At 40.5% G+C, this 23,759-nt stretch overlaps 1 protein-coding gene across 1 annotated transcript in view; it reads left to right on the forward strand.

The window, feature by feature from the left end:
• The first annotated feature begins 1,617 nt into the window (after positions 1-1,617).
• map3k5 (mitogen-activated protein kinase kinase kinase 5) overlaps positions 1,618-23,759 on the forward strand; it is an 84,487-nt gene continuing 62,345 nt past the window's right edge. The window contains exons 1-2 of the mRNA XM_084952264.1: positions 1,618-2,590; positions 22,997-23,136. Coding sequence (XP_084808390.1) covers positions 2,155-2,590; positions 22,997-23,136 — 576 coding nt within the window. The 5' untranslated portion in view covers positions 1,618-2,154. The remainder of the gene's footprint in view (positions 2,591-22,996; positions 23,137-23,759) is intronic.

The raw sequence follows: 23,759 nt of genomic DNA on the forward strand, positions 1-23,759 counted from the left end.
GGGCGTTCTTAAAGTCAGCAAAGAGGCACAGAAAAGAAGACCAGACACCAACGAGGGAGGATAAGAAGGACAAACGCAACAACATTGTCATCCCCTATGTAGCCGGTGTATCAGAAAAACTTAGGAGAGTTTTCTCCAAGCATGACATCCCGGTGCATTTCAGACCCAGCAACACGCTCAGACAAAAACTGGTTCACCCGAAAGACAAAACGCCAAAACACAGACTTAACAATGTGGTGTATGCTGTACAGTGCAGCGAGGAATGCCCAGACTTCTACATTGGAGAGACCAAACAGCCACTTCACAAGCGCATGGCACAACACAGAAGAGCCACCTCCACAGGACAAGACTCAGCAGTCCATCTGCATCTTAAGGATAAAGGACACTCTTTCGAGGATGCCAATGTTCACATTTTGGACAGAGAGGACAGATGGTTTGAAAGAGGAGTGAAAGAAGCCATCTATGTCCACTGTGAGCGACCATCTTTGAACAGAGGCGGGGGTTTACGACACCAACTCTCTGCCATCTATAATCCAGTTTTGAGATCCCTTCCCAGACGCCTTAACGCCCACTCACATCCTGGGCCATCTGACCTCAGGAATTCGCATGATAAGGTGGGGCCAGGTTTCACAATGAACACACCCGAAACTCTGGCTGATTGGGACCCACACCCAGTTTCACACCTTGGCTCAGGCGATTAGAGGATCATCAGGGGGTCCTTTTGTCCCTCTGTGGGGGGATACTCCCACTAGGTTTATATCTGGGACTCTCCACCATTTGACCTTAGAACTGAAGAAGCTTCTCGGATGAGAGGTGAAACGTCTTCAAGTAAACTTAAAGAAGTCCAGACGCTTTTCTTTGCAAGCTCCTTTGACTACGATGACCTGGATGACTGAGAACCTTCACAGACAATTTTCTACTGACAAAATAATGCACTTTCTCTTTCTAGAGGTCATAAATATCTGCTATATATTTGTTAATAAAGAATAAAAATATTTTATGGCACAAGTATAAAATGCAGGCTATTCATATGTATTCACGTGTACTGTAATATCAAGTGCTTACCACAAGAGGGCCTCCTTGAAACATAAATGGATGACACTTCCACGTCTGAACAGCAGACCACCCACCCGGATAGTTTCATTGTAAACTAATTCAGTCACTACTAATAATAGTCACTTCTAGCGTTTGTCCAGAGGAATTACAAAGTCACATGGTCATGTGCTCAGACTTTTACCTGTTTCACAGCCACTTTTTCACCGTGGGGCCTAATCCATGCGGGTCAGAAGATTAATGTGCAAAACCGATGCAATTAGTTTGCAGGATTATGAAATACTTCCAACTCACAGCTCCGACAAAAAAAATGTAGTCATTACGGAGATTGGTGTCCAAAATGGGTGTTTTTGTTCTAGATTGCGATCTCTAATTCCCCATTTTCATCATTTTCGGGAAAAGCTGATAAATAAATCACCTATTCATTTTTACCTTCGCTCCAGATGACTCACAGAGACGTTTGGGCGGTTTTGTTTGTTTTTTGTTTTTCGAAGGGACTCCTCCCTCTCTGAAGTACACAACTCCACATATGGTCATCGTGTCCCCGCCCCACTAAGCCAGGATAACAGTGGAAACTGGGCAGGGTCTGTCTACACATGAAGGCACCTTGACTGCGTGCGCGGTGTGCTTTCTCTTTTCAGCGCTGAGAAGCCGTTGCGCTGATCGGAGGATTTAAAGTGAGCTTAAGTTGGACTCGGTGTGACATTTGTGGATCCCGTGGGCGTTGCTGCACTAACGGTGGCTGTGTTGCTCAACTTTGAGAAGTATGTGAATTTGTTGCGACGGCTGAGACGGAATGCGCGGATTTGGTGGCTTTTCCTCCTGTGTTTTCTCTTCGGATATCGTCGTGACTTCGGTCCGCCTGCAGCCCCTATTCGCGTGTTTTGTAAGCGTGCAATCAACGGCAGTCATGCAGCACGATGTGGAGCTGCACCTCTGCTCCTAACAGACTGTTTACCTGTGTGGAAGGAGCAGAGTTGCACGTCGTGCCTTTGCAGAGGCTCCATGGGTAACCGCCGTGCGTAACGCTGGCTCTCCATGGAGGACTGGTGGAGAAGCCACTCATCGAAATCCCCACTTTAAAAAGACACTTGAAGAAAGATGAATCAAGACCAGGACGGGATCTCTTTAGCGGTACCTTCCTTTGGTGCTGGCCCCGGCAGAGAGAACCTCAGCGGGGAAAATACAAGCGTCAACAGCAGTGGTGGTGGTGGTGTTGGTGGTGCCTGTGGAATCCCCGCAGCCGGGACTTTTTGGCATGATTCGGGGGCTGGAGGTGGGGGACTTAGCCCGATCTCCGGGAGCTGCCCCTTGGACACCGGAGGGTTGCTGTCCACCGGAAAGTCTTGCAAAAGCAGGCCGGTGACAGTGGCCTATGTGGTGAACGGAGAGGCCAGCCAACAGAATAATCATGAGAGCATGGCCCTGCAGTGTCTGAAGGACGCTTGCGATTCTGTGGGCAGCAAGCTAGAGACAGTGAACTTTGGTAAACTGGATTTCGGGGAGACCGCCGTGCTGGACAGGTTCTACAACGCAGGTGAGTCAAGTGAAGAAAGGCTTATAAATCTTTCCACATCCACCCACAACAAGCTTCCCAAACCGCCCTCAGCAAGTGAGAAGACAAACATTTTATAAAAGTGATTATTACGTGATTATTAGATGAGGTCATTTTTAGCCTTAACGGCAGCCTGTTAGGATTTTAGATCAATCCTCTAAATTGATTTTTAGGCTTAATCTTTGCTCTCCATTATAATGATTAAGCCACAGTGGACCTCACTAAAGCTCAGTGACCCAGGAATGCCATTTAATTCATGAAAGAGTAGCACAAGAACCTCTCCCCTAAATTCATTTCAGGGGCTCGAAAATCACGTTTACTGCATCACCTCTGTTGTTGGAAACTATGCCTGCAGGACAGGTTGCTCTGGACTCCCTAAATACATCCCATTGCTCTGCATGTCATGGCTTGATGTTGCCTCCTTTAGATCACAGTGGTATGTATACTTAAATGAACAAAGCTGGAACTCATTGAACAATAGTTGCTGAGAAGTTGTATCATTTGCTCCACTAATGTGGGGATTATTGCTAGAGTTCCCCCTCCTATGGCTAGTTTCCCCTCTTCCATTGTGGGGTTCGGCATTGTGCTTCAGTGTTACAGTTTGAGCCACAAGCCTGGTCTTTCCACTGGAATCTGCTAACAGAGAAGCAAACTTGAATCCCTTGATAGAAAGCACTTTCCGTCTCTAATTCATGTTGTATATGTAGCAGTTGGCTCTAAATACTACTGGAAAGGTTTGGTTAAGTCATGAAAACTCAACTATAATGCACATGGCTGATCTCTCTGTTTGAGAGCCAGAAACAGCAGCCAGTGTTTGCATTTCATTAAGATTGTATCAGTACGTGTTCAGCAGATATTGTAAATATAAAACAGTGTGACACGTCAAAGCCTTTCAAACAGTGGCATATCTGCAAATGATGCTAATTTTGTTTTGGGTTTTTCTTTTTTTTGTTTTTGAGGGGGGTTACTGTCAAACTCTGGTAGCCTAAAGACACAATCATTGCTTGACTCGTTATTAATATAGTAAAAAGAGTTTACCTGACAGGAGCTATAAAAAGATCAACATATATAAAAGTCAATATGCAGTATGCAGGTTTTTTTCCTTATTATAAAAGACCTAGAAAATTCCTAAAAAAATATCTGTTTTATTAATGGTAATTGCATCAGTGTTAACAGTAACAAAACTAAGATTAAGTCACTGGGTAAAAAACTATATTTTTTTAAAACAAAAGCATCAATTCTAAGATCACAGTATTTAGCAGTCACTAATTAAAGGTCCGTCTATTTTCTTAACCACTCATCCAGCTAAGCTCACAGGGAGCTGGAGCCAATCCCGGCTGACATTTGGCGAGAGGCGGGTAACTGGCCAGGTCACAATTCCACTCCCATTTGTACTTAAATCCACACCTATGACCAGTTTAGACCCAACAAGTTCCCAACCAGTTCAACCCAACAATAATATGTTTGCACTGTAGAAGGACACGCCAAGCTAAGGGAGAGTGTGTTAAACGATGCACTACCCAGCCGCCTCACAAATCTTAGCAACAACTGTCAAAAAGTAATGAAAATCAGGACACAAGGTCAGCAACCCCACCAAGGTGCTTATGAACATATTATAATTGTGCAAAATTTAGAGTTAAAATGTAACAAATTCTTAATACTATGCAAAAAGTAGCATAGAAAAAGTATATGTAATAACATTTTTATCCAACTATAGCAATGTAGTGATTATAAACTGATTATAAATAGAGCTGAATTAACCATATTTAGTTGCAGTAGCAGCACTTATATTGCCAACATCAGAGCCTGCTAGTGAATGCAGACAGGTGTATTGTTTGTTCCATGCTCGACATGCTTCTTGCTTCTCATATTATTGGCTGTACAAACACATCATGTTCCCAGTGTTTTGTTTGGTCTTTTTCCTTTGAGCTACCGTGGAATTTTCTCATAATACACAGGGGAGGGCTGTGGCATTTTCCCAGACACACATTGCTATATCTGTTCACTCACACACCACTTCTTCATTATCCTCCTGCAGATGAAAGACCGGAAACAAAAAACTTGAGTGAGCTTGTTGGTTTCTGTCATTTGTCTGCTTCTGATACAATGAAAACCTGTTCCTGACTGTCCTTACATATCCTCCCCGCATGATGCTGTGGACAAAGAGGGTATTTGGCTGAAAGATGGCAGAGCCTGATTGTGAAACCCTCAGGACATGAAACACAGGAAGTGTAGATGCAAAAGTTTGGCAACAGTGATAGCTAACCGTATCTTATCACTGGGAATTTTGGTCACTACAGCCCAGTTATTCATGGAGTCAGAATTCAGATTTGAAGTCAGATTTGTGTAGCTGTGCCTATCTTACTCACACCACTGATCACATGATATTAACCAACATAAGTGGGGGGAGGGAAAAAACATGAGTAAGATGTGAATAGATTACATATGTACCTATCAGTGTTTTCAAAATTCAGATACTTACTCTATGTGTGGATTTTGTCACGGAACTATACAAGATTATAGTGGTCCTTGTTCTGCTCTGCATCCGCAGTAAATTTCACAGCAGATCTCCAAAGCAGAGCAAGGCCATTTGCAGTGCAAGAGAGTGGAGTTGGAGTGCATCCAACTGTGTGACAGAAGCCTCTCTGGAGAAGCAACTAATTAATATTGAGTTCAACCTGGCCAGCGAGCCAGTCTGTAGGTAAAACACAGGAGGGAAGGGCCAAGGTTGGTTTGCCAGCAGTGATCGGACTTTTATAATAATAGAGAGCACGTTGTCTGCTAGTAAACTGATCACAGATTACGTTGTTTTCTCAGTTGGGTACAAAAATAAACATAAAAAAAAAAAATTCCAAATACACATGAAATCTTACAAACTAACATCTGTGTAGAAAACGCTGAATTACATTTTCAGTAAATCATTTGTATTATGTGTCATATTTCTTTATAAGATGTCAATTTTGAGCCAAGTGTGAAATTAAGCAGTGAATGTCATTTAATCCAAAATAAAAAAATACAGCATGTTAGCAGATAAATGGGCACAAGTAACTAATAATTACAGAAAGGACAAAATCAGAGAAGTAAAATGTGAAGCAAAAATTCATACTTCATCATCCTGCTGATTTTGATATACACACAACTTTTATTATTATAACTATCGCAAAAAAGAAGCAGGTATGCCCTAACTGCCATGTTTCTCATCCCACTGCCTCTCCTGAGTAGCTATGCTGTAGATGGGTGGATATGAGTTTTCAGTTGAATGGTTTTAGAATTTAGACCATTAATTCTATCCAAACAAATGTGCACATTTCTGTCAGCTAATCGAGGCTGTTGAAAATTGAATAACTTATTTAAAACATCTTAAATTTAAAAAAAAAAAAAACAGTCTCTATCAACTGTATCTTTTTTCTGTTTTCTCAGTTCCCGGTTGTTGTTTTTAAATATATGCTTTCCCTTAGCCCATGAGGTAATCTTCATCTGCCCTTTTGACAGGATGCGTATATCAGACTTCAGGGAATGTGTTTCCTTTATCCTTATTTTTTGTGATTAGCCTGGTTCTCAGCCCCAGTCTGGAGTACCAGCCTCAGTGATGGCCCATCTTATACTTGAGACACAAAGTCATCAGGATTCAGTGCTTAAGTTGTTTCTTTGGCAGAGGCTGAAGTGAAAGAAGCTTTAGCTAAGGACTCTGAGGCTGCTCACCCTGAGACAAGAGTTTTCTGTTTCAGAAGGTAGTTCAACTTAAACTCTGAGTCAGTCAACTGGGTGACAAACTCTAAGAATGCCACTTGCTCGCTGGCAGGTTTTCTTCTGTTTCTCTCTGACTCTTCCTCCCCTCCCGTACCTGAACCATCTGCTGATACTCCGATTCATTTCTTCATACATAAAGTCGCTATCAAAGCTCAGAGTGAAGCAAATTATTTGACAGGAGTTTCCATTTTTACAAATACAGAAACGTCAGTTAGATGTTTCTTCACCATTCTATGTAAATTACACGACTGCTTTTATAATCAATAAGTACAGAGACAGCGATCATATTGCAGATTAATTATGAGAATCCTGTAGCACTTATAGTCTCCATGTTTCTGACTCATTTGCTGTGTTGTAATCAGTCACACTGATGGAAAAATGACTGTCACAGTTGGACCTTGGCGGTGATGTGAATATCTGCGTAAAGTTGAGGCTGAAATGACTAAAACAAAACTAAATGTACTTTAAAGTTACTTTTTAAATGCTGGCTTCAGACGTTCTGACTGTGAGTAAAATAGTTTCAGATTCAGTCATTAAATTATGTCAAACAACAAATTCAAAATCTGAACTTGGACATGTCTTCTACTGAAAATCGCCTAAATCAGTCTCACAAACAGATCAAACCAAAAATATATGTAAAAGATCAGCAAACATTCTTGATTTAAAATCTTTCAACCTTCTAAAACAATACTAAAATATCTTAAATTTATGAGACCAGAGTCTACAAAAGCTGAGACATTCCTTATAACATGTTTGTAAAGATTTATCGGTAAGTCATTCATTAAAAAATGTGAATTTGTAATATTAGGCTGCCAGGAACTGAGTAAAACACCTCTGCTACATCTATAAGAGAGGCATTATCTATGAGTGATGGCTCATATTAGATCAAATTAGAAATGGTTAAATTGGGGAGCATTAAAGCAGAGGTTTTCTGTAAATCTCATTAAGCATTTTTATCCGGTAATGGCAGAAATAATTAAATTCTTTATGCGAAATCAGGTTCAAACTTCCCTGAATTACTGAGAAAATGCAGTGGCCGTAGACTGCTGCAAAAACAGTTTTTATTTAATAAAGACTGACTTGCGGGTGGATCGTCTATTGCTATCTGGGTAACAAATATCACATGTCCATCACTAAACTGTGTCTCTGTTTCTCCATATCTCCAGTTTCAGTCACATACCTTTTCTGTGTGTCAAATTACACCTGAATTATTAGATTTAATAATTAAATGACAAAATGAGGATTTCAGTTTCATCCAGTAAAAAAAATCAAATTGAGTAAAAGACTATCACAGACAATATAAATAAATTATATATTTTATATCAAATTCTTACTCATGTATAACGTTGGCAGAGTGGCCCAAGCTGATTAAAAGTCCCGTTTTTCAAATAAAAATCGCAGCCCATGCTGACACGTGTTCATATTCCTCGGTCCACTGGAATAAAATGAAGTCTCTGCTCTTTATTTACCTGTTGCCATGGTGATTCATAGTATCTGAGCTTCATGGATGATGGCTTTCTTTCTCTACTCACACACATGCTAAACTCCGATCATCTGTTTTGGAATCAGAAACTCGTTTTATGTTTTTAACTCAGTTTGTTGAGCAGCGACTGCTTGGCAGCAATACGACAACTTGATGCGTCCTGTTTCGAAACACTTTTTACAGTGTTGAAAGTGCAGCAGTTAATACTGTAGTATTTGCCAGGGATCAAATGGCGCACCTGTTTGTGTGTTTGTGTGTTGGGTCATAGCTGTGGTATGCAGAGCTTTATCCCTCTTGTTGATCATTACACTAAACCACTGTGTCATTTATAGGGTGCACATTGAATTTGTGAACAATTCCTGAGCACTTTAAAAGCTACTCTACATGAACCTGAGTGTTTGCTTACCTCTCCATTACACACAAACACACACACACACACACACACACACACACACACACACACACACACACACAGCCAACGCAGATCTAGCTCACAAATTGTTTTCATGCTGCCCACTTTACAATGTAGTAGTATTGAGAAGAGGAGTATATAATGGAGCACCAAGGTGAATGAGGTTGAAAAAAAACTTAGCATCTACAAATTATAGACTTTATATAAAAGGTAGACATAACCACATTTGGATGAGAAGGTGGAATACTAACTTATACAATTAACATGAGGTAGTATTGTTAGCATTCATAAACTGTGTAACTGCTTCTTCCTTTTCTGTTGGCTGCTCCATTTAGGGGTCACCACAACAAATCGTCTTCCTCCATTTCACCCTGTCTGTCACACCAACTCTCTGCATGTCCTCCTTCAGTCCATCCATGAATATTCTCTGTGGTCTTCTTCTTTTCCTCTTGCCTGGCAGCTCCATTTCCAACATCCTTTGTCCAGTATATCCACTATCCCTCCTCTGCACATGTCCAACCGCTCTCTAACTTTGTCCCTCTGATGGACTCATTTCTAATCTTGTCCATCCTGGTCACTCCCAATGAAAATCCTAACATCTACTTGCAAATTAGTCCAAGTTAAAAAAAAAAAAAAATTCTGCCATAACATAAAGAAGACATCATTTGTCAGACATATCCATTACAACGCTCCAAAATGCATCAATGCCACAAACATGGTCAAATCAGACTTGCCCCTAATAATGCAAACTTTAAGTAAAATTCAAACACAGATGTATGTGTGGCAATTTTATAAAAGGTTTGAAATACCCTTATCTTTGCTCTTAATTTTTCTTTAAAGTCTGTGGAGATTGACTCAGCAGCAGTGCTGACTGTGCTATCTTCACCTCCTCTAACTGACACACCTTCACACAGCATGATTGGATAGACTGTCACACTCCATCCCCTCACTAGCAGCTGAAGTAACTGACCATCACAGCACTTTATGAGGAATTTCGAGAGGCCATTAAAGTTCCTGTTTCAACAAGACTGAAGTAATGAACAGTTACCATAAACTTTAACATGGACGGCGCACACGTTAATGTTCAACATTTAACTGTCAGCAGTTGCCCTGATAGCCATACTAGCTGTCTCATATTATTAAGGGAGTAGCAAGCAGGTATACTTTTGATAGAGCAGGATAACATCATCATGTGTGTCTGCAAAGTTATATTGAAGCTGAGAAAAGTCTAGCATAAAAATATGGAGCCAAGATACCAGTTGCAGAAAGACAGGCAAACAGTTGCATGCCAGCCAAGCAGCTACAGTGATGGCTGACAAGAAGCAGAAAACTGCAGTTGTGATAGATGTGGCAATCCCAGCATGAGGAAACATCAGAAAGAAGGAGCATGATAAAACAGAGTGGAGGTAGCAGGAGCTGAAGGATCAGCTGGAGCAGATGTGGAAGGTGGTCCCGGTGGTAGTAGCAGCATTAGGAGCTGTAATTCTGGAACAGTGGCTCCAGCAGATTCCAGGCACTAAAAACAGAACCCTCAAACCCTCGGGCCTCTGGTACACAAACACAAACCATTTCTTTCTTACAGTTATGTTATTGTAAGAACTGCAAACAGTTTTGTTGCTGATATTGTTTGTATTATTGTAAATGTCTTGTGGTGTCGAAACCAATCCTCCTCCTAGTCTCAAACCAGGAAGCTTTAACATAGTAGGCAAATGTAAACACCACTGTATGGCAAATCCTCAATCTTGAGAGGCTATCTTTGATTTGTTCTGTTAAAAGTTAACATTTATTATAGTTATTGATTAATCATTTAAATGTCAGTAATAAACATTAGCAGAAGTGAACAACAAGCAGCGAACAACGAGCTGACCTGGTCTCATGATAGTGTTGTTCAGCACAAAATAGGAAATGCTTCTCACATGGCTATTTGGTGAACTACTGTAACCATTAAGCAAGCAAACTGTAGTCTGAAAAAGTGGATGGAAATGGAGCACAGATGCAATCCTTGCACAATGGGTGACGTCCAGCTTTGTCCAGTGTCAACACTGCCGGGCGCCAGCAGACACTGTCTCTTATCCAGCACAAGAATGTACACTCAAGATTCCTGACTGTGAATCCGCACTGCCCTGAAATCCCATCAGCTGGCCCTGTGCTAAGTTGTTTATCTTCCCTTCTGTTTACGCTAGTGGTTGGCTGCTTTTCAGAGGTTAGGCGGCACAAGGTTAGGAGGAATTAGCCTAGGGGCCATTTGCTGGCATCTGGGGAGGACTGCCTTCATCTCTGTGGGAGATTCCAGGCAGAAGTGCAAATGCTTTTTAACAAGTTTTTTTTCTTTTCTTTTCAAGGAAGGAAGGAAAGGCTAGTTCAGAATCAAAAGCAGCTTCTTCTTTACATGCATGACAATGACTATACCCCACATCCTTCTATGCAGTATTTTCAGCTGGAATAAGTGTAAGTGCTGTATAAAATCCTGCTTATATCTCAGAAGTGATCGCCAGAAATAAGACAGGAGGTGGAGAAGCCGAATATCAAAGCTCCCATTTGGATTCATCAGGGTTCATTTGAGGTGAAATGCAGCAGGAGTGGGTAGGGTTGTCTTTAGAAACCAATGGTGCGTGACAGGGGAACTCACTCTTATCAGTTCGAGTATCATGATAAGGCAGTGAACAGCCCTAAGAGCTATGAGAATTCTCTGGTTGTATTTTTCATTTATTTGATTTTTGGGGGTGGGTTTGACACCAGTTCTGTGCCGCGTGATTTCTTTTCTCTAGTAGAACAGCTGTTATTACATAATTTTTTTTCCTGCTAGAAAACCTTTGGCAGCATGCAACAAGTTCACAATACAGAGTCCAATAATAACGCTGTAACCAGGCTCCGGCGGAGGTGTGTTTTACTCATCTGTCTTTGCAGTTGCTTTTCTCACGTGCATTATGCAGCTTTTGTCTGGTTTGTTTTGATTCTGCATACCCACCGCAAAGGTCACAGCATGTATGCAAAACTGCATGGGTGTTTTTGCGTAAAAGAAAATAGTTTTTGTTGGCAGTTTAAAAAAAAAAAAAAAAAAAATTGTGCGCATATATTAGAGTCAAGAGGTGTTTCTGTAAAGACAACGGTAAAGTTTTTTTTAATTTCCATATTTAGTTTGAATTTCATATCTAGTCTAGCTCGAGGATGCCACCCACAGCTTACAAGCAAATTACTTGAAGTCTTTATATTTTAATATCATTTTCTTATTATTTTATATTATGCAGTGTAATTTTTATCTGTCCATGTGAAGGCTGGTGAAGGTAACCACTGCCCACAAACAAAAAAGATGTATCCCAAACCTGTAGTGCGGTGTTTTCTTTTGGTTTTTTTGTAGTTAGTAGACAGTCGTGTTTTTGAATGATGGAGCGAGATTGTGAGTCCCTGGGAATTTTATTAGGTACACTTTGCTAGTACTGCTTTGAGCCCCTTTTTGCCCTCAGAGATGCCTTCCCCTTTTTGTGGCATAGATTCAGCAAAGTGCTAGAATCAAAGATTTGGGTCACTCAGGTCCTGCAGATTTGTGAGCTGTTCAAACACATGCTGGAGGTGCTCTAATAGACTGAGATCTGGTGACTGTGGGGTCAGAAGCTGCCACAGAAGATGGATACGATGCTCGGTTGGTGCAAATGGGCCCAAAGTGCGCCCCACACCATTACAGGAAACTGCCTTGAATCAACCAACTGTTGATACAAAACAAGATGGATCTGTGCTTTTTTTGTTATTTACACCTGATTCTGACCCTAACATCTGAATGGTGTAGCAGAAATACTGACTCCTCAGATCAGATATTTTTTTTCCAATATTCTGTGCGCCAATTTTGTTGAACTCATGCAAATTGTAGCCTCAGTTTTCTGTGCTGTGCATTCAAAGATGCAGACTTCTGCAGACTTTTGTCGTAACAAGTCGTTATATGAGTTCCTGTTGCCTTCCTATCAGCTTATAGAAGTCTGGCTGTTCTCCTCTGACCTCTGGCACCAACAAGGCATTTTTACTTTGAGAACCGACGCTCAGCCCATTACCATTCAACAGTCACTGCAAAGCCACAGCTGAACATGATTAATCACTACTGAAGGCTTAGTTGTGATGACCTGTAGCTGGCTAAACCTTAACACTGGTCTTGGGTAAACAAACACTGGAAACCACATTGCACATCCACGATTAATATCTAAACACAACTGAAACCAACACTAATGAATGTTACTACTTCCAATGAGTCTTAAGGGATTTCCACACAGGCAGCGATTAGCAGTGAAGTGACTACCAGACACCGTAGAAAGTAAATAACATTCAGCAACTTCATGCAACAACAGGCGAAGTGGGCAGCTGCTGGGTTAAATTTGTCTTTTTTTCTTTTGTTTTATTGTATAAAGGCATTGTGCATGAATATTTGCATAAAATAATAGTGGCCCATGTGAAATTAGACAAAGTATCTCAGTATGCACCAAAAAGCTTTTAAAGATTCCTTCCAGTCCTTCAAAACCAGTACAGGTGATGTCATACCCCTGATATCTCCAGTTTAAAAAAGGAAAAAATGCAGGAACCCTTAACATTTTCAAGAATATGTCTAAAAATACCAAGAAATCATGTCAGGAAATGTTTATCAGTCGTGCTGGTGTCTGATGTTTCTGCTGCTTCAGATGGAAAATTTCTTATCTGGTTCACTTTTCCAGGTCTTCAGGTGTATTTATACACTAATTTCTGCCTGGTGCCGTTTTATTTCCATGCAACACTCTGCAAACAACCACAACTGTTCCTCAGTCCTGTCACGCGAAGCAAGGGAGATAAAGTGGAATTGTTTACCAGACAATAACATGATTCTGTTTCACTGAACAACAGCAAGGAAGTACATCAAGTAGGCATGTCGGGACAGCTTGCACTGCAGCACAGGTCTCTCCCAGCGTGCTTGTCAGCGGTAGATGAATTCACATTCTGTTCTCAGCTGTTTTCCCCTTCGGGGCCATTGCACTGCGGTTTGTAAAATATCTCAGTGAGTGAAAAGGCAACAAAGTGGAGCAAAGGTAAAGAGGAGCTGACTGCCAGGAGAGTCGTGCGACTGGCAGGCGGGTCTCATTTCCTGCATCATGATTTTTTTTTTTTCTGGGTTGTTTCTTTCAAGCACATGGGTCTAAAAATAAAGGGAACATTAATCTCTCGCTGCTAGGTGAGGCATCAGATGACTAAATATCCATTCATATGTCCCATATTCTCCTGTGGGAGAAGAAATGTATTTGTAAACAGAAAAGCTTAGCTGAAAGACTTGAATGGTCTTTTTTCACCAGTATTAGGGGTTTATTTTGAGGAAAAAAGGCAGTTTTTTCTGTATTCTCCTGCAAGAATAAACAAAAGAATAAAAATAAACCTGTAAAAATTTTATTCCATGTGAGTAATGGAGACTCCCTAAGGGACTAACTTGCACTGCCTTGTTACTACCTGGAATTGTGCATCACTTTTAAAGCTGATTTTTTACGCCTGCACTTCAACTCTGAAATCTCCCGATTACTCAGCAAAGATGCGTGTAAGACCACTAACCAGCACAGTCGGATAGGAGCTGGTTGATTGCTTAGTTTTCTTCAAACTCTGTGTAATGTCTAATTACACCCATATGAGTGTAGTGCAAGTAATCACATGAATTCAGTGGGTGTGCTGAACCCTCCACCACACCCAACAGACTACTTACAATAGTGAGAATGATGGCTATCTGTTGTATATGAGAAACAAATTACTACAGGATTCAACAACTTGTGGAGTTCATTTGTGAAAACTTCATTTTCACATATAAACGCAGCTAATTTTTTAAAAATTGTATTTTAGTGCTTCATACAGGAAAACTAAAAAGCAATTAGTGTGGAGTTGTTTGTAAGTTCCTATAATGGATCCATTTCACTTATTTGAAGCTATGCTCTTATATGGAATTAGATCAACTTTGCATCATTAACAATCCATTCATTTGTCATTCCTAAAACAGGAAAAACAAACAAATACGATAAATTTGACTTAAAACAAAAAGACACCAAAACAAGAAAACCTAATCAAACTTAAACTAAATTCAATAAGTTATTATTTTTATCTGTTTCATCAACTCAAGCCAGGTTTTCAGTTTATAACACGCCATTGTGATCCCCTGTTTATTTGATCTGTAGCACAGAACACCCCTCTGGAGCTTTTTGTCTCTGTCAGCATCAGTTATGTTTATATAACGCATTTCATTGCATGTAAACTCAATGTGCTTAGCATAAAAGATAAAAATCTAAAACACAATGTGTAGCTCAATGGTGCCTTTAGGCAAAAGACAGATCAAAATAAAAGTTTACAGAGAAACGCAGTACAAAAGTTCCTTTTTTTTATACTGCGTTTAGGTGTGGCAGCTCAGAACGGCTACAGTATAAACACTTGTGGTCTGAGAACACGGTTAACTGCAGTAATTCGTTGAGCAATACATTTTGTATGACACCAAATAAACAAGTCTGAAGCTTTTAATCCTGTTTGTCTCTGCAACCTGACAGCTAAACAGCTAAATATCGTTTGAAACACCAGAGGTAAACATCACACTGGCCCAGCATGCAAGAGCACCACAAGCATCCTCTGCTGTTCCTGGAAACTTGGCAGACTGTTTGGACTTTATGCTCTCGAAGGTTCCTTTTCAAAGGAGAGGGATATTTCCAGAGCAGCATGGAGATGGTATTTCTAAGCATCTGCCTGTCCTCTGTGTAGGATGGGCTTCAGGGTAAAACTCCAGCTGCACTTTGCTCCACTAATACGAGTCTGTTTACCTTGTTTTCCATTAGACATACAGGGGAAAAAAACCTCAACTACCATACACACTGATGGCTTCGGTTCACTAACATCACTCAAAGCAGTTTTCCTCACAGTCGCTATGGTTACAACTTCTTATATGTAGCTGTTATGTAATAGATGGTAACGAAGCGTTATTCGCTGTGCCAGCGCTATTACTATCTCTCTTGGTAGAGTCAAACTTGCCGTTGGTCCGTGAGTGACCGAGGCGTAAACCGCTACAGTAATCGCATTTCTTCAATCATGACAGGTCAACGGCATTTTCATAAATATGGAATATTATCAGGTCAAAGTAAGGTCACATACCAACACTGTATCCTCCTCTTTCCCGGCTAGATGACGTAGGACGCATGAAATGTAATGGAACAATTGTGGTAAACTGAAATCACTCTTGCATTGCAACTTACTAAAGTTTCCAATGTGCCAGTACAAACTTATACAGCATCTTTGGGATTAGATAGATATCAATATTCACATTTATTCACCTTTAATTTGATTTATAGATCAATATCTTTAATGATTATTAACGATATCCTTAATTTTTGGGCAGATTTCTGGGCAGCAATTTTTTTTCTAATGATGTACACATTTTTTGAAGTGGCTACAGAGGTTCAGTAGTTATCAGCAGTAAATATTTAAAGCTCTGAAACACAGTGGGAGGTTCAGATAATGATTCTGAAAGATTATTCAAGACGAATGGGTCAGACTTTGCACACAGCTGTCCTGGGATCTGATGTAGTTCACCCTTCACCTTCTGACAGCTGATGTGAACTGAAGCGTGATGCTGACTGCGTTAAGAAGTTCATTTTCAAATCTTCACTTCTAAATTCAAATAAAGAGTCAAGTTTTGCAATCCAGCTGTAATATAAATTTAAAAAGTGTTGTAGTCCTTGTAAATCAGCACTTGAAATGTACATTTTTTCCTTCTAGAAAGCCACCAGTACTTGTTTGATGTATGTAGATTTAATGTTTTAGTTTTACATGTTGTATCTGTAGCTGCCTTGATAAATCATTAATTATTTAATCTATATATCTATACACAGAGCTCACTTTATTGAGTTTTGGCTTTGAGCACAGCAGCCCTATCCACCTGATGTTCACACCTTAAGTTTGTAAGGGGCAAATCTATCAGAAGAAAGTTAGCTTAGAGGGAGGGCTTGTTGTAGGGAATCATGCAAATCTGTTCCTGTAAGAGTCCAAAATAAAATCATGTAGCTGGGAGTGAGCAAACCAGGTCACCTTAATCTACAGCTGTAGGGATGTATAGCATAGCTGAAACATAATCTCTCAGTATTGTTTATAGCTTATGATTTTAGGCTGTTGGTAGCAATTGTTTATTTTTCTCCACAACCTGCTCTCATTAAAATAGATTTCTCTATGTCCAATCATGTGCTCTCTAGTAGAGACAAGAGACTCTGCTTTGCTGAAATGATCCAGATCCATGTGAAAATGCTCCGGAGCTTTTTAGATCGTAATATTTTAGATGGAGCTGATCCCCCAGCTCCTCTTCAGAAAGAGCATGTGGAGCTGGTTGAGGATCTCTGGAGAGTGCTGGGAAGGATCCATAAAGAGAAGCCAACAGACACCAGAACAATCTCCAGTAAATTCGAAGCCCTCTACTCCTAGCTGCTCACCTGAGGCCCGATGAACCTTCAGCGCCAGGCCGAGTGCTGCTGAGAGTCAAACACTGTGAGAGAGTATGTTCAGAGTATTGAATTATTTTCCCTCCTCTGCTTTGAGCAGTAGGCGAGGGAATCAATTTACTTTTGGTCCACACTGGCAGGTCCAACTGTGGGAGGTGTAGCAGGATTATCAGGGCATCAGTACGAATGTTTTACTCTTCATTTCTTTTTTACATTTTTTTCTGCATGTCTTATCTCTCACTGATGTAGACAGATTTCAGTTTACTGGTGATACCAGGTGATTGTAAAACACCAGATGCGGTGAAAAGGTGCCACTGTATGCGAAAAGGGTGACGAGGCGTCTCAAGTAACTCCTCTGCAGGCTTCACGAAGCCTTCTGTCAACACTATGCTGGCAGGTCTGCTGCTGTATTGGCATGCATTTCACTCTGCTGTTGCATTGGTAAGCAATCATGGCATCTGAACACGCTTCACAAACATTCAGAGCCTGTGCTATTGAAATGCAGTCGCTGTGTTTATCATATAGTTCGTGCCTTTTGAAATTAGGAATCATTGTCCTTAATGTGGTTTAAAAAGCCTACTATGAACCTGCGAGCTGAAACACTTCCAATGTGCGTGAATTGGAATGTGGAACTTCTTTTGTTTTTAATATTTTTAATATTTATAAGGATTATAAGTCCCTGCACTGTTGTTGCAATGGGTCTGTGACTCTGAGCTATGGATTCTGTATAGTAGGCAGGGGCAACATTTTCCAGTACTGACTTTCCAACTTTCCTGTGAGGGCAGATTACCATTGTTCTCTGTTTCCTTGTGTAATGTCATCCACAATATCCACAATTATAAAATGTACCACACTAGCCAAAATGCTTTTAACACTGCAATTTAAAAGCTACTTGAAAGTATTTGTGCTGTCATTGCTTTTTAGTAATTGCATCATTAACTGTACTGGGAAACTGATGAAACCAAGCCTTCCTTGGAACCAGCAAGAATTAAAAGAGGAAGTAAGCTAGCTGTTCATGAAAGGGAAGAGTTGCTCATTTCTATCATCCTTCCGCCAATCTTCTTCCGCTTATCCAGTTCAGTTTCGCCGAAGGGGCGGGAACTGTGCTAGCTGTTAGGATGAGAGGCGGGATACACCCTAGACAGGTTGCCAGTCTGCCACAAGGCTGATAAAGACAACCATCACTCTTACTTTCACACCTATGGCCAATTTAGAATTGCTAATTAAGCCGACCCCAATGCATGTCTTGAGCTGGGAGAAAGTCAGAGTATCCAGAGAGAACCTATGCAAACACAGGGAGAGTATGCAAACTTCAAAGGCTTTAGCTGGCTGGTGGATTTGAATCTTCTTGCTGTGATGTAACAATGCTAAACACTGCACCACCCTCCTGCCCTAACTTCTATTAAAAATATACATTCTGTCTTCCACCATAGCGAGAAGATTCTACCACAGTGAACAGACTGAAGGTTTATTTATTATTTATCTATTTATTGCTTTTCAAGAACAAAATTCACAAAGTGCTTTACAGTACAGAATAAGATGCAATCAGATAGTTTTTTTCACTCAAGCTTTGTTTATGTAAGCCATGCCATGCCTTTAAGACTAGTGAGCTTTTTCTATATAAACTTTGCTTATATTAAGCTTTTATAATTGTTGTCAAAGTTCAGAAGATTATTAAGATTTTAAGAGGTGACTGTGCTGTTAAAATGCATTCCTGTAAGACCAACAAATTTAAAGAGATATTGTGATAAAAAAGGAAAGTTAACGCTTACAGGCAGTTTAAACATGGGATATTGCAGCTGTTGCATGCTTTACTTTGCTATTCTGGCTTGTTGTGCACCTCCCAGGTTTTATGACCTGTCACATGCAGCATGACCTGCAGGGCTAGAGATCTCAAGAAGTACCTCTGTGAAGCAGCAAAGCTGCAGAGCAAGAATTACCAGATGGTACCGAGGGAGATTGCTTTAACAGTTTTTTAAAAAAAATTTTTAAAGAAGCGAGTTCCCCAAGAAAACCTCTGCGATCCCTTTGTTTTATCTTTTATCTTTTACCTTCTTCTATTCTTCTTCAATCCAGTGAAGTGTTTTGTTTTTGGTCTGAGAAATGACACTTACTGTGTTGAAGAAGACGGCAGTGAGTGAGGTAGACCTCAAGTTCCAATATAAATGGTTATGCGTTGACATGACAGTGAGCAAGCAGTAATCAATGCCCCAACCATTTACAGGATAGTCAGCGATTGTGTGGTGTGCCTGTGGTGACTGTTACCACCCACTGTGTTCACCCCAGATCAAAATTTAGCCCAAGAATACTCCTGAACACATCCCTGCTGCGATGTTGCACGTTATCAGTGTTGAATCGGTTACCAACTGAACGCAAAAAATAATGTTTGCATGAGTAGACAGATTTAACCGCTCAAGCAGGACACAAACAAACAGTTGCTTTCATTTTTGGAATTTAAAATCAGAGGGTAGTTTGTAACCGCCATTATAAGCAGCTTCTAAGTAAAACCTAGAGTGCGTTCTTTATTATTAGACTGAAATAAGCACTGACAACATCATATGCTGCTAGTCAAGTGTTATAAATACAAAACATTTACGAGAATTGATTGCTCTTCCTGACTCTGTGGGCACAACAAGACTCACTTTAGCCTGTTTTTTTTTTTCCATCATATGCGAACGCCATATGCTGTTATTCATCACTTTTTAGCCCTTCTGTGTAGCAAACAGCAAACATGTTTTTTGTTCAGACCCATTTCTGTGAAACAGGTGAAATTTCCAAGCAGCGCAAAGCAAAATTATCCCACCCAAGTCACTGCTGCTTCATATTTTTGTGAGTTATATTATACTATTGCATTTTTATGGCCTGTTTGCATTAAGATCTCGTTCAGATGTAATATTGATGGGAGCCTGCTGCAGGTGGAAAAACAAGACAAGCTTATGTTTTATTCAGCAGACAACCTGTGCTGTCTGGATGTTGACACTCAGCAGCACCTTGTATGCATAGTCGAGAGGAGAAGAATCTAAACAGCCGTTTATCATGTATATGCCCAGGATTGTTTGGGATTGTGTAAAAATCAGCTGTGGTGAGCAACCTATTTGTCTTGCTAACAATGAGTAAATCCAATAGACCAATATTTAATTATGTCTGAATGTTCTGAATGCTATGTGTGATAGTCGCAGTATCTATGAGTGCATCAGGGATGCAGAACTGACAACTGGCTGTTAATCTTAGCTAGGATTAAAGTGTACCTTCCCCGTCTGCCTCGCAAGTTAGAGAGCGAAACATGAGTTTCATTTAATCAGCGAGCAGCATCCCGATGTGAAGACGCTGCTCATCCAGAGAACAAAACCCTCTTGAAATTCCACATCGTTGCACAGAAGCCATAGAGCTTAAAATGCTGTCCTACGCCTACTCTGATGGGATGAAAATATGAGGCTTTTTTTTTTTCCTGGTGTGAACGAAGGGTTTAATGATGAGAACCTTTGAGGCCAACAAGTACCTGCTTCCTGGTTGAATTTGCATGTTCTGATGATGAGTGCGAGGAGCTGCATGGCCCTGATGAAACCCCTTCAGCAATCGGCCAATCTCTGATAGGCTTCTCTCCCAAGTGTCATGTTGGCTGCTTGATGTTTAACTGCACATTCAAATTATGAGCCTTCAGTTGCTTGCTTTGAGTAATTTGCTTTGATAGATTGGGTTGTGTCAGTGGCTTTGATTGCACGCAATGCATTTGTAGAGCTCCTTCAGCTTAACAAGCTCCATTTTCTTGTGCCATTCAGAAAACATGATGGATTTATGCTGCCCTTCTTGGCCTAGGACGCTATCGCTGTATCTCAGGAGTTTTACTTCCTGGTGAAAATAAAGCTTAAAGAGAAATCATGTTGCATTTAAAAATGTTAATGCAAGAAGCTGCGATAAGAGCTTAGTTAGCTGCCAGTTATAGGTGTTACATCTTAAAAGTTGCCACTTCTCTGCACATTAGCAACACTAGCTTTCATTCAGAGCCTTGTTTCTGATCACCTGACTAATCTAAGTTTTCATTCTCTTTTTGCCTGTTTGTCTGCTAAGCTGTCTTCTATGTTCACTGGCTTTTTGTAGCTCGAGCATATTATGATTATATGAGTTTTTGTGATAAAACAGCTGATGAGATCATTAAAAAAATATTAAAATCATTGCTGGCAGTAAAAAATAAAATGCTGTGAATCACAGTTAGTTTGTAGATTGCATGCAGATTTCTGCACATCAACACATATCAACAGATTCTGGTGGAAAGACTTTTGGTATTTGAAACTTTCTGGTTTCTACTTGTAGACCACTCATAGTGTGAGCTGTATTAACCAATCCCTTTTTAAACAGGCTTTAGTTGCATGTCTAAAATAAGGACTGGATTTGCTGGAAATCAATCAGGCGATGATTTGTAAACGATCACTGTCAGACAGAACAGGAAGTCTCAGTACGGGTGTCGGCTGGCTATACCAGCACCAAAATTGGCTGTTGCCTTTGTAATCATTTCATTGTTCTCAGCTTTTTAACATAGCGGAGACAAAATCTTTCAAAGCATATGTATGATTTATTCTTTTTTTAATTTATAGTAATGTCACCAGGCTGAAAATGTTTGCTTTTAATACTTAAAGAAAAGGTCAAGGCTGAGTCATCATTTCTGTGATATCATTTCAGATTGTAGTCTATTCCTAAACTGTAGACTTAAAAGGAGAGCAGTCGTCTCTACAGTTACATAGTACCTTGACTAACTGGTATCTTTCAAAAACCAGTGGAAGCATTAATAATAGCACTAATCTTTGATGTGTCATCCACTTGTCATGCTTCCTCTTCCACAACTGAGCCACCCATAATCTGAGAGCATCTTGAGCTGAATGACTGAATGTGTTTCTGATTTCCTCCAGTAGTGGTCCATTAGCTTGAGCACCAGTTTGAAAATCGAATTCAGGGTCGTGATGGTGGAGGGGGGGGACTATCCCAGCTTTTGAACAGACCCATTAGAGGTAAAAGATTTGACCATCAGAGTCGCACAATATCTGCTCTTCAGCTCCGTGTAATGTTTTCGTTGACGCAAAAGAGTTGGAGAGTTGAAGTTGATGAAAAACCAGGGTGCAGCTTTATCTCCGTAGCTCTGAGCTCTTCTGTCATGACTGGAGCAAAGTCATCGGGCTGATTTGCTTTTGTTGTTATCAGTTGCTCAGGGCGACCTTGGAAACAACGTGTAGTACCACCCTGCCTCGTGTGTGGGTCTGCAAAACACTATCATGTTTATTCCAAATCCTGATGACTGTGTTTAATGTTGCATGCCCACCATAACTGACAGCGTCATACAAAGATTTGGGGCCGACCAGTGAGTGAGAGCTTTGGTGAAAGTCCAGTGCTTACAATTGCATAACAGCACAGCCTGTTGCACAGGACATCAACCTTAGGAACTCTTTACTAGATGACCTGCTTGCTTGAGTGGAAATATTTGCTTGACCTGTTGACCCAGATAGTATGGCTGAGTCCTACTGCAGATGGTGCACTATTGATTATTGAGTGTACTGGACAAAAAAGGAGTAAAGCTACCTTCATCTCATGATATCTTTTTTTCAGCTTGCAGATAACTTAACACTGACATGCAAATCGGTAGCTGATAACAGCATGAATAACAGCCGTGCCGATCACTAATAACCACTGAGCTGTATCCATGTCTCTCCCAGAGCAACAGCAGACAAAGTTGGTGTTAAAGATCCCCAATGGGCAGTTTAGTTGTAGGCAAATAACATTTTAATGAGATTTATTCAGATAAGGGTCGATATTGGGGGTGGCGGGTGGATTTAGGACTGATGGCTTGAATGGCTTTGATCAATTATCAGACAATGAGTTTTCAATCAGTTTTGAGTTGAAATTGTGACATTAGGCTACCAAACTGGTCGTGAGATTCTAATAAACATTGTTAAAATCTGTTTCACAAAGAAAATAAAAAAAAAGGTTGGGGTTAAGGCATTTCTAAAAAGGTAAAGGAATGGATGGATGGGACCACATATTTGTAGCCAGATTCCAAAATGTGGTCAAAAACAGAAGAGCGGGGCTGTTACAGCAGTGAATTAACATCCTTGGTTGGGTAATGGATGTAAAAGATATTTCTGCCTGTACTATGCAACTGCATTATTAGAGCTTATGATATTCTAAGAATGGTGTGTATTCACTTGTACTTGCAGAACCCAAAGAAAGCTAGTCGTGACTGTTGTGCTCCACTCCTGAATCGAACTATAACACGTACACCTGTCTTTTATCATCAGACATAGCTGTGGTGGAGATGACAGATGCCTTCCGCCAGCCTTCGCTCTTCTACCACCTGGGAGTGAGAGAAAGCTTCAGCATGGCCAACAACATCATCTTGTACTGCGACACTAACTCTGATGCTCTCCAGTCTCTGCAGGTAAGCCGCCATCATGAACAGAAGCCAATATATGCTGATATATTTGTGCCCCAGAGCAGCTCAGGCTTCTTTGTTAAAAATACTCTCAGCACAGGCAGCATCACAGCTGGAAATCGAAAATTTTTACAGCCTAAAAGTCAATTTCGACAATCCTTCCAAAAATCCAGTTAGTGGCCTTCTTGTTCGGATGTTTTGAGAAATGAGATCGTGCCCTCAAACACCGTGTTGGTGTGAGTGTAGGATTTTATTCAAGGGTAGAAAATTTTGGGTAACTTTTCCAATTTTATAATAAAAATCTTGCATTTTTTATTTATTTTTAAATAGATTACTTATTTAACATTGACATTGTTAATGCAGAAAGACAGTGAGAAAGACAGGGGCAACACAAGGTGCCCAACTATCCTGCAGAATGAAGCATAGGTCCAACCAAGACATGGCACTCATGCCAGTGACCGTTAATAGGGTGTAAACACTAATGTTGTCCCTACAGTTAGCTCTGCTGCTAATTACCTCCAACAAGGAGGTTATTTTTTCGGTAGCATTTGTGTGAGTACATGCTTGTGAGCGTGCTCAAGAAGTTTGGAATTATTTCTATTAGAACTTTGTAGGGGTGTAGAGAGGGG

Source organism: Perissodus microlepis, chromosome 15 (assembly GCF_051167445.1).
Source record: "Perissodus microlepis isolate ML-2025 ecotype Zambia chromosome 15, ASM5116744v1, whole genome shotgun sequence".
NCBI lineage: Eukaryota > Metazoa > Chordata > Actinopteri > Cichliformes > Cichlidae > Perissodus > Perissodus microlepis.